General features: G+C 35.8%; 1 protein-coding gene across 12 annotated transcripts in view; it reads left to right on the top strand.

The window, feature by feature from the left end:
* The window catches only part of LOC145277951 (immunomodulatory peroxidase-like), a 200,001-nt gene that overhangs the window by 47,461 nt on the left and 140,039 nt on the right, over window positions 1-12,501 (top strand). For 5 of the 12 annotated variants that reach the window (XM_080130048.1, XM_080130055.1, XM_080130059.1 and 2 more), the window contains exon 2: window positions 6,161-6,269. The exons of 5 other annotated variants lie outside the window; for them this stretch is intronic. In XM_080130048.1, the coding sequence (XP_079986174.1) occupies window positions 6,220-6,269 (50 nt within the window). In that variant the 5' untranslated portion in view covers window positions 6,161-6,219. Of the gene's footprint in view, window positions 1-6,160; window positions 6,270-12,501 lie in introns of those variants that run through there. 2 more of the 12 variants (XM_080130052.1, XM_080130062.1) reach the window with 2 other exon arrangements.

Here is a 12,501-nt window from a genome sequence, read left to right on the forward strand (position 1 = left end):
GGTTCCTACAATTTCCACAGTCTGAAATGGCCACAGTTTCTTCTCAATGCGTATTTGCAGATAGGCCCTGCATAGGTCCAGAGTTGCTCCGTTCGATCCCTGCTGTCGCCACTCCCTTAATTTGAGTGCACATACATCAGCCCTTGCCGTATATGGGTTGACATGCTCATTGAGCTCACGGTAGTCTAGGACGGAGCAGACCATTTGTTTGGTCTCTTGTACGACGGCCATCAAGGGAATCAGCCCTCGCGGGGGGGGGGGCAAGCTCATCCTCTGGGTATGGAAGAAGCCAGCCATTGTCGATCCACGTTTGCAGTTCTTCTTCATACTGTTCGCTTAGCCACATGGGTGGGGGATATTCCGATAACCGGTTCCGCAAGGATATTTGTGGCTGATCGTTTAACCACTTCCAAGACGCCGTCCATGCATTGGTGTTTCTATCATACTCTGCATGAAAGTACGGCTCGTCGAGAGTTATGGCAGCACAAACATATTCCTCACATCGGGAGAACTGTACCTTGCCGGTTCTGTCCATAGTAATTCCACCCAGTTGTGTAATCAAGTCCATACCCAGGAGTAGGTTGTACCCGAGAAGCTCTCCCTCCACAACCAGGGCTCGCACGGCTACTGCAGTCCCGTCGTTGATGCTTGCGCGGATAATGCTCACCTCACAAGAAGCTAGTGAACCTCCGCCTACAGTTAGTACCGGAATTCTCTCTGCTTTCTAAGTGGCACAGCATATCTTGCTTACGAGAGTCTGGATGCACCCAGTGTCCACAAGCGCGAGGCGCTCGCTTCCATTAATGTGTATGCTTACCGTGGGTAGCGCCGCGCTCAATGACGATCTGGAGAGAAGACTGGCGCTGTAACTTCTTCCCCTTGCCGGTTTCCCGGACAGGTGCGGACCAGGTGTCCGCGTTTTTTGCACTTGTAGCACTGCGGCCCGTCAAGTTTCCGAGTTGATTGACGTGACGAAAGACAATCATGGGCCAAATGGTTGGGTCCTCCACACTTATAGCAGGTTGTAGCTGCGCCCAGGACCTGCAATCGAACCTGTGATGGTTGTACAGCTGCCGCTTGATCTATAGTGTTAGGGCTTTTCTTTAGTATTGCTCGTACCCGCGCCAATACTTCCGATATGTCCATTTCGTCCACTTGGGATGAGGCACGGAGCAGATCTTCCACACTCTTAGGTAATACTGCAACAAAGGCGCACACCAAGCCTTTGTCTGACATCCCTCCAAAAAGGACCGATAGCTTTTTAGCTCAGCCAGATACACATCCACCGTTTCCCCGGGATGTAATTTTCGGGCCATGAATTCCTTCCATGCAGTAACTGGATCTAACGCAAATGCTGTAAAAAGGGCGCGCTTGATGCAGGCAAAATCTGTTTGCTTCTCATCAGCCAACTGCTGGTATACTGCATATGCTCCCCCAGTGAGGCGCATTGGGTCTACGAATTCCATACGCTTCACTCCACTGAGCTGACATATTTATTCTGCTTTTTCCACCCATTCCTGCACTGAGTGATCAGTGCTACTGCCATCAAACAGGGGAATTAGCTTGGGGTCAAATCCTGACGTCATGCTGGAATAGCTTGTGTTCGTTACAACTCTACTTTCAACCGAGTCGTTGTTTGTTTCGTTCACCACACTCTTTTCTTCTACCTCTTCTTTTACGCACGTCCGTTCGCTTTAGTGACTAAAAATCGTCTGTCCTCCCGCTTTCCTTTCCTTGTTATTTATGGAATCAGGGTACGAGATTCTCCGAGATTCTCCGAGATTCTCCGAGATTCCACGAGACTTTTTTCCACATAAACGCATGCGGGCGCCATCTTGATTCTCAATTTGTGCTTTGCATGCACAAACGCGCAGCCGCTTTAATGGTAAGCCACTTCTTTTTCCACATGCTGGCTTTTCGAATCTTACGTTCCAGCCTTTATGTCACATTATCCTGCCGTGCTAGGAAGGTTAAGATCTTCATCATCGTCTCTATACAATGAAAACAATATTAGAACCTTAACAAATGAATTGTTTTCGGTATATGATTAACATTTAGAAATGCACAAAAAAAAACATTTGCTTAGATTGAAACATATTTATCTAAGTAACATGGTTAATGTTGTTTCAAAAGCTATCCGCTTATAAGGGGCGATGTATCTGTACAACTCAACGAGGTGTTTGTGGCACATTTCAATTCTGTGAAAGTATATTGGTAACTCAGTCCCGCCAACATAACTGCACCCTCTTTTAACAGAACAGTTATTATACGTTATTCCTCGTCCGATGGTTAAATTAAAGTATATTTTAGTTCGAGTTACATGTTCAGTACCACATTTATATCAAGTGAAATTTTAAAATAGCATTTTTTGCACTACATCATTGGTGATCGGGCGATCTTATTCCAATAGAAATGTTAGTGATAACGTACGTACGAACATGAAATTGTCTTGAATACTATTATATATAGATATGCTTCGATTCATATATATATATATATATATGTACTTGTATGTATATGTCTGTATATATATATATAAATATATATATATATATATATATATATATATATATATATATATATCCAGACTGAGGTAACAAAAATAATATTTTTTTCAAAAAATTAATTCAACCCTCAAAAATTAATATTTCCAATTATTCTCGTTTGAATACATAAAAATACAACTCTCAAAAGTTTAATTCTCGACAACAACGATTAATATCGATTAATACAGATTACTTCACTTAACAGATATCAACAAAATTCACCAACAAATTAAAATAATATTAATTTTTTTTCTTACTTTTTTTCAACTAAATTCAATAACGGAATTCTCCCCTCACAGATTATATGCAACTAAAGTAAAAAATCATTATTATCAAAGCTAACTCGCCCTCGACAGAACTCAACAAATAGTCACTTTAAAATAAGTGAACAAAACTCTCTATCCTCATATTAACTATTCTCGAGGTAGGTACTCTTTTTTTCTTCTAGCCCTGTATCTGGTGGGTCATTGGGCCACCTATCATCCTATTTCCGATTTTTCGTTCCCCAAGTGGCAGGCATTCTCTTACAGTTCTCATTTAACCTCGAACACGGGTCACTCAAGGTTACTCTAACCTTTCGTCGTCGACCTCTTGTGACATCAACCAGAATCAAGCCAGTCTTCCGACTCTCCAGGAAGTTCTCTGGACTGAGTCGTCTCTTGATATCTTTGTCAACCAACATCGCCGAGAGGGCTGCTAAGGCATTCTCTCCTTCACTGTAAAAAGTCAATTCCATCCTGATCTCTGTCACCAACACCATCGCTCCTTGGCGCCACACACCGCCTCTCTTGCTGCTAGATTTCCCGCATTTCGCAATCCCCTTTTACGCTGGGATCGCAATTAAAAATTCCTTCTTACGTCTTAACTAGACATTCGCATAATTCAGTTATTTACTTCATCAATATTATTGATTATCTCTCTACGCTCCCCTAATACTCAAAACATTCAAATATACACAATATCAATTAACTTACCTAAGAGAGAAAAATCACATAAACAACAAAAAGAATAATAATAAAAAAGCAATTATGCAATCACCAAAAGATTTTAAGCAAAAAAACAATAACAAATTTTTATCACTTTCTCTTTTTTGTTATGTTTTTCTTGTTTATTAAAAACAATCTCTCTCTCTTTCTCTTTCTCTCTCTCTCTAACTCAATAATATGACTATTCGTGCTAAACGTTTTACAGCTCATATAGCGACAAGCAAAAAGAACATGCTTTCCTCTCCACTTTTTAAAACACACATATAGTCTTCTTTTCTCTCCCTCTATAACGAGGTCTAATTTCACAAACAGCAAGCAGAGAGAAAAAAGGTTCGCCTATCGTGTTTTCTTCTCTTTCCTCTTCGCCCCTCCATTCTTTTTCTCTCTCTCCCTCTTTCTCTCTTCATCTTTCTCTTCTTTGTAGTTGTGGATCGTCACGCGCTCTGGCAGTCAACGGAAGAGGGGAAAAATAGTTCGCTCTTCGATTTCTCTTTTCTCCTTCCCCTCATTTTTCTTTAAAATTCTTTTTTTTTCAAATTTTAAGTGTTCTTTTCTTTCTTAAAGTTTTTCTTTTTGGAAATGTCTCCAAGTTTTTTTGGGTTTTTTTCGGGCTTCCTTTGTTTCTTTCCCTCTTTTTTTTATAAACGTCTCCGTCTGTCTGTCTCTTTCTATTATTAAGTATTTTTTTCTCCTGAGTTCGTCGTGGAAATACTCTTTTTTTTTTCTTTTTTTTTTTTTGTGTCCGTGGTAACAAAAAATGAGAAATATAAAGTCTCATCCTTTTTGAGTCGATGTTCTTAGTAAACGGATTAATTTGTAAAAACCTCTCTGGTGAAGTTACGTAAGGACCCCTGATCTTCGAAAACTTCGGAAAACTCGGCTCGTATCATCTAAATCTCCGAGAGGCGGTCACATCAGATCTCTGGTATGCTGAAAACGAATAAAAAAAGTTCACGCTGGTAAGAAAGACAACAGAAGCTTGAATTCTATTCTATGGAAGGTTAATTAAAAATTTTTTACAGACTCTTTACATATAAGTACACGTGAAGTTCTTAAGACATTTCTCCTCAGAGGCGACGGCGGATAGAGAAGGGAGTAGTCACGTCTTCAGAGAGCGATATTGTTACTTCAAGTTTCGCGCACAAACTCTGGCTGGAAACTGACTAATTTCGCGCGACACTAGCATTATACATTGGTGCGTGTGTTCGGGGTGGAAAATTTCCTAAGCCAATCAAATTACGCCACATATTTGCGGAAGACCCCTGATTGCGGATGTGCAATTCAGCCATGTCGCTAGCTTGCAATCTGGGATCAAAATCATTTAATTCTCATGACCTCAGGTGTCAAACCCCGTCATTTAGACAGCCATAGTCTGAAGGATGCCATAGGTCGACAAGTACGGTCGATTATTCTAACATTCTCACATTTCCTGTTGTCCAACTCTCAACCAATAATATATCTCCGATTTTCAAAAAATAAAGCAAAATATATCTATATATTTCAACTCAAATCTTGGGATATCCGTCATTGCCCGGGATCTATTAAAACTATCTTAGCATAGTTATCCGGCTCCCCGATGAGGGCAAATCACTCCCTTAGGTTGATCATGTTACAACAGATAATTGGCGTGGTGGAATATTAAGGGGACATTTAGTACTTATAAAAATGGTAATGATACCAATAGGGTAATAATAATAATATTGTTGTTATTATTATTATTATTATTATTATTATTATTATTATTAATAATAATAATAATAATAATAATAATAATAATAATAATAATAATAATAATAGCAATGATAAAAGTAATACAAATGGCGATGGTAATAATGAAAATGATGATAATAGTAACGGTTATGATAGCAATGACGAGGATAATAATAATAATAATAATAATAATAATAATATAAAAAGCAATAATAATAATAATAATCGTAATAACAACACTACACCTACCACTACCACCACTACTACTACTACTACTACTACTACTACTACTAATAATAATAATAATGTTAATAATAATTACTAGGATTTGAATAAAAGCAAGGGGTACAGATAAATGGGGGTCAAAATAACATGAAATAGGGATAAGGGGCGAAGGATGAGTTTTCCCGTGAAAAAAAAAGAATTATATATATATATATATATATATATATATATATATATATATATATATATATATATATATATATATACACACAAGAAATAAAAGATAAAAGATAAAAGATAAAGGTTTTTTTCAAAAGTGGCGAAGATTTGGATACCCAAGGTGCAAGTGCACGATAAAGCGTTGCAAGATAGTTAGGATTGTGCAAATGTGTCCATATATACACACGTGTATACATTCCCATAATATATATATATATATATATATATATATATATATATATATATATATATATATATGTGTGTGTGTGTGTGTGTGTGTGTGTGTGTGTGTGTGTGTGTGTGTGTACAATTATATTCATACACATACATGAATACAGAAGAGTTCGGAGAACAAAAACCTGAGGGTTTTCTCCATTTTTCTTTTTCCCTTTTTTCCCCTTTTCTTCTTCCTTTTTAAAAAAACTTCTTTACTGGGGAAAAATCTTATATATATACGCTTATATTTCGTCCTAGATTTATTAAAAGTGAGTGCCACAAAGAAAGAATCTTTTGCCGGTGTATGCATTACCAGAATGTATAATTTCTTCTCCGAATCCAAACAACGAACATTGTTTCGATGCTGGTAAGTGCAGGCATTTTTATTTTCTCTATCGAATGTCTTAACGGACTTCATTGAGGAGTTGTTCCCCTTGAGACATCAAATAGTTATTCCCCCTTAACTCATTTCACTTAATAATTATTACTCTTAATTTGGCTTATATAAACGTTTATCCGTTTAAATATTTTATCAAAGAATTATTCCTTAACGAGATAGAATTGACAAAAATTATTCCGTTAATAAAAAAAAATTACCCAATACCTGAATACTCGAATATTAAATTTAATTTAATGTTCTATTGTTTATTATAAAATTTTACAAATCTAATATATAAAAGGCGATATATTTGTCTGTCCCTTTGTCTGTCTGTCTGTCTGTCACTCTCTCTGCCTGTCTGTCACTCTCTCTGTCTATCTGTCTAAATGTGTGTATATATATATAATATTTTAAATAAATCTAAACAATTACTTTTATATATACACTAGCATTTCAGCCCGGCGTTGCCCGGGTGTTTGGATCTATATGTTGAGAAAAAAAAGTGGTAGTAGGAAGGCAGGCTCGAATCCGTACCGCAAATGAGGAAAAGAACAGGGGAAAACCTGACGTCTATGCTGTTTCGACCACAGTCAAACCGGAAGTGACATTTTTTAAAGTTAAGGCTAGACAATCGAAAGGAGAAGATGACTTTCAGAAATATCGGCGAAAAAAGCGACCCCCCCCGTTAGAAAAGTGGCCAGTTTAAGGTGAAGATATTAATGTTTTTAGCCAATTTTTCGCAATTTGTCGTCTGAAAGGTCGAACTTCAAAACGATACTGATTTTGTGAAAATCTGTCGCCTCTGTCGAAGGTTTTAGGCACACATGCAAACAGACATACATATATACATTTATATATTGGTAACGAAAAATTTTCGACGCAAACCGATGAAAAAGCTTGCCCTATCTCTGAATACCCTTTATGTAAAATTTCAAATGTTTAGACCTGAAATTGTCTGAGTAATTTGGTAGAGACCGCAGGGATCAATTTTTTTTAACTTTGATATTAATGTAAGCATCCGTGTAAGAATTGTTAATTACTGCTAGTCAAGAAATTTGATTACAGTCAACAAGCCACCCCTTGTTTCGTTGGTTAGCATTTTATCTCAAGACTAATGGTAATCAACACACGAATTAATGGAAATTAAGTGTCTGTAAATGCCAAGCTAGTGAGCATATTAATAAACAGTCAGAGTGTATTCAACGACCGGAAGTAGAATGGTGCATTTGCTTTAAAATTCACATTTTGTTGTTGTTGTTGTTGTTGTTGTTGTTGTTGTTGTTAATTCCCTAAGGCAAGCTTAGCTTTAATTTCTTATGACTATAATATTTTTAGAAATAAATGATAACAATTATTCTTATACTCACATACACGAATGTTTCATGTTTAGTGTTTTTATCGTTCCGATTTGTTTTCTTAGGCGATCTACGTGTTGGTGCTGACCCTCTGATTATGATTATGTATGCTATACTATATGGATACGTCATCCTAATGCTGTTGCAACAAAACTGAAATACATTCTTAAAGATAGCCAGGAAAATGGTGGTTGCGCAATATCAGCATATTGTGGATAATGAAATTTTGAAGGCTTTGGATGGCACATAGAAATTGTGAACGGCAACCACAGGTACCACTTCATATAAAGCTACTGTTAAACCCATGATATTTAACACATTCCGCCTTGTGTACACTGCGATTGTTTACTCAATGGCACCGTCAAAGATTGAGATCGATGGAAAGCAGATCCCATTGGATAGCGTTTATTACAAACCAGCAAAGCTATTTGAAACTAATGGAAAAGTAAAAAATGTTAGGAGCTATGCAAACAGCAAAAGCATCAGCAATGACAGTTATGTGTTTTCTTTTAAATATTTTGATCTATATAATAAAATAAACTATTAAAGCTGCTATATTCTTCCGGTTTAGATAAAATGAATCCATGTGAATATCTGGGCCCATTTCTCGTACTAACAATAAAGTCAGTTTGCCCTATTTCAAACTAATTTGACTTTTAACAATGGATGCACCGTTTCTTTTATATATATACTAGCATTTCAGCCCGGCGTTGCCCGGGTGTTTGGATATGTATGTTAAGCTAAAAAAGTGGTCAATTTCTTTTACATTTGACCCCTATTATGACCCCTTAACATTCATTGTTTTGGGTTCAAATCAAATTATTAAGTTAGATCCATGTCCAAACAACCTATATCTAATATTTCAAGTGTTTAGACCCAAAATTGACGGAGAAGTTTGGTAGAGTTCTCAAAGGTTAAATCGTTGAACTTTGACCCCTTAACACTCAAATTTCTGGCCGAAAAAGGATTAGAAAGATTTTCGTAAATCTCAATACCCTGTATATAAAATTTCGAGTATGTAGACTTAAAATTGACAGAGTTATTGCGTAGGGAAATATACACAGACAGACACATATACACAGACACTTTCACTTTTATAGATATACTAACATTTCAGCCCGGCGTTGCCCGGGTGTTTGAATGTGTCTGAACAAAAAAAAAAAGCAAAAAAAAAATGTGGTAGTAGGAAGGTAAAGAACGGGGTAAAACCTAACGTCTATGCTGTTACGAGCACCGCCAAACCGGAAACGAAATTTTAAAAATTAAGGCTAGACAATCTAAAGGAGAGGATAACTTTAAAAAATATCGGCGAAAAAGTACCCCCCTGTAGAAGAGTGTCTAGTTGAAGGTGAAGATATTAATGATTTTAGCCAATTTTTCGATATTTGTCGTATGAAAGGTCGAACTTAAAAAACGATACTGATATTTGTAAAATCCGTCGCCTCTATTGAAAGTTTTAGGCAGACATGCCAACATACATACATATATACATTTATATATTAGTAACGAAAAATTTTCGACCCAAACCAATGAAAAAGCTTCCCCTATCTCTGAATACCCTTCATGTAAAATTTCAAATATTTACACCAAAAATTGTCTGAGTAATTTGGAAAAGACCGCAGAGGTCAATTTTGTAAATATTTGATCCCTTTTTTGACCCCTTAACATGTATTGTTTTAGGCTCAAATAAAGTTATTAAGTTAGATCCATGTCATAGGAATCTATATCTAAAATTTCAAGTGTGTAGACCCAAAATTATCGGAGTAGTTTGGTAGAGTTCTCAAAGATCAAATCGTTGAACTTTGAACCCTTAATCGCCAAATTTATGGCCCAAAACCGATCACATCGATTTTTCCAAATCTCAGTAACCTGTATATTAAATTTCGAGTCTGTAGACTAAAAATTGACAGAGTTATTGCGTAGGGAAATGTACACAGACACACAGACACACTGACACACACACACACACACACACACACACACATATATATATATATATATATATATATATATATATATATATATATATATACAGATAGATAGATACCAGTCGCAGGCTCAACTAATATGCACTTCAGTTTTGAAAAAAGATGTTTCATTAATTATTTTTGTTAATTCAATTAGTGTTTTGGTTTTAATATAATAAATACTGCTATTCGTAATATTGTTTTACTTCTTGGGAAACATATTTAGCATTTGTTTTTAAATATTTTTGCTTTAAAGAGACGTAATTGATTGTCAATACATTTCGATCTAGTTGTTAACTTTACGTGAAAAGTAAAGTTGATTTTTTCTTTCTTTACAACCACATTAAAACGTATATAAATTTGTATCGAATTTACGAAAATGTTAATATATATCTACATAAATAAATAATAGAGATTTTGTTTCATGTTGATAGCAATGTTATGAATAAAATGTAATTTTAAATTATTTTTTCAATTATTTCAAGCAGCAAACATTTAGAAACGATATCGAAATGGCAAAGTTAAATAGTTGTATTTTTATATAGATAAGCAAGATCTTCGCCCATTAAATGGGCGTTAAAAGCTTTCTTTATAAGACGTATATAAACCCCCATTTAATTAGTCACTTATAGATATGTGTCCGTGTTTTTAAAAACAAACCTGTCTCTATATGTGTCATGTCTGGTTATACACATCATCGATGTAATACCAAATCAAGTAGAAGGAAATATAACTTTAAACAAATTTTATCAACAACGTACAGAGCAAAATTGATTCGTGATGATTAACGCTGTGACAACAGAATATTAATTTCATTCTTTTGACACTCGGGCATATATCATACACAGTAAGACACACTTAATCAACCGAGATCACACCCGTCTATATAAAAACCTATAAGATATTAACAGATATATACTCAAGAGTCAAAACAATGAAAAGAATATGTTACATGTTGAGACATTATGTTGAACAAAGATGGGGTGAAGAAGCAGTGCAGTCCAGATACTGAGTGTGAAGTAACTGCCAGTAACAAAGATGGGGTGAAGAAGCAATGCAGTCCAGATACTGAGTGTGAAGTAATTGCCAGTAACAAAGATGGCAGCGAAGAATCAGTGCAGTACAGATAGTGAGTGTGAAGTAATTGCCAGTAACAAAGATAGCGGCGAAGAATCAGTGCAGTACAGATACTGAGTGTGAAGTAATTGCCAGTAACAAAGATGGCGGCGAAGAATCAGTGCAGTCCACATACTGAGTTTGAAGTAACTGCCAGTAACAAAGATGGCGGCGAAGAATCAGTGCAGTACAGATACTGAGTGTGAAGTAATTGCCAGTAACAAAGATGGCGGCGAAGAATCAGTGCAGTCCAGATACTGAGTGTGAAGTAATTGCCAGTAACAAAGATGGCAGCGAAGAATCAGTGCAGTCCAGATACTGAGTGTGAAGTAATTGCCAGTAACAAAGATGGCAGCGAAGAATCAGTGCAGTCCAGATACTGAGTGTGAAGTAATTGCCAGTAACAAAGATGGCGGCGAAGAATCAGTGCAGTCCAGATACTGAGTGTGAAGTAATTGCCAGTAACAAAGATGGCGGCAAAGGATCAAATGCGGTTAATAACGTAGCCAATGGAAAACTGACTCAATCAAAAATTCGACAATTTTTATAGTAACTTTGGAAGATTTTCATTGGAAGATTTTCATTTCATAACCCTAACCGGTGGTTATGAAAACGATGGTCGAAGTCATTGGTGTCATACCCTCTATTAGGGGTCAAAAACATTTAACAACCCTCCCCCCTTTTAAATAATGAGAAAATCCTTTCGGATTCAATTTGGTTTGACTTAAGAAAAAAAACAAATAAATAAATAAAATAAAATATAAAAAATAAAATAAAAATCAATGAACAAATAAAATAACAATTTTTTTTGTTTGTGTTTTTTGTTTTGTTTTGGGGAATTTGTCTTTATTCTCATTGTTAAAAAAAAGAATTAATATGTTGGTATAATGTGTGCAAAAAGAAGCCATTTTTTACAAATCACATTAAGTTTTTTTATACATATAAAAATAAACACTTTTCCAATATATATATATATATATATATATATATATATATATATATATATATATACAAATATAACTCTATTCAAATACACATAAATATATATACACACAAACACATACAAATATACATTTTTTTTGTTTAACAAAAACTGGAAACATTCTGTTAAGTATTAGTTGGTTCATTTGATTAGTAAGATAAAATTTTAACGTCGTGCCCGGGACTATTTACAATTTTTTTTTTAATTTTTATTTCGACTGTTCATGCTTCTCTTTTGGGGTTTCTGAAAAGAGATTTATTCATAACTAGCGGGGGTACCCGGCGTTGCCCGAGTGTTTGTTTCCGGGACGGGGGGGGAGTTTTAAAAAATGTTATGGTAGGTAAGTAGGAAGGATCAAACCCGGAGTCATGAGTAAAAGTAGGAAAATAAAGTGTGAAAAACAAAAAAACATCTGCAACGTTAAAAGTTCGGCCACCAAGAAAAGTCCATTCCAGTTGTTTAGGAAACAAAAAAAAAACGACTACGGTAGGTCGGCGCGAACGTGAAAATATAATGTGAATAGTCCAGCACGCTAACCACTACGCCACAGAGCACTGCAGTTAGTTTAGTGATTTTAAATAACTTCACATGAAAGAACTACGAAGCCAAACCGGTGTTCTCTTCTCAACTGTTCCTTGTGAACGATCCCCAAACGGTGTTAAGTGGTGGCAGGGGGGGGGAAGAATTTATTAGAGAGAAAATATTTTACCAGCTTCCATTGATCTTAACCGATTTTGGCCGTGACTTCTCAACAGAAAAAGTATAGAAATCTAAGATTATCGAGGAATTTGAGAAATAAT

This window comes from Euprymna scolopes, chromosome 6 (genome assembly GCF_053919585.1).
Source record: "Euprymna scolopes isolate OS-2025 chromosome 6, ASM5391958v1, whole genome shotgun sequence".
Taxonomy (NCBI): domain Eukaryota; kingdom Metazoa; phylum Mollusca; class Cephalopoda; order Sepiida; family Sepiolidae; genus Euprymna; species Euprymna scolopes.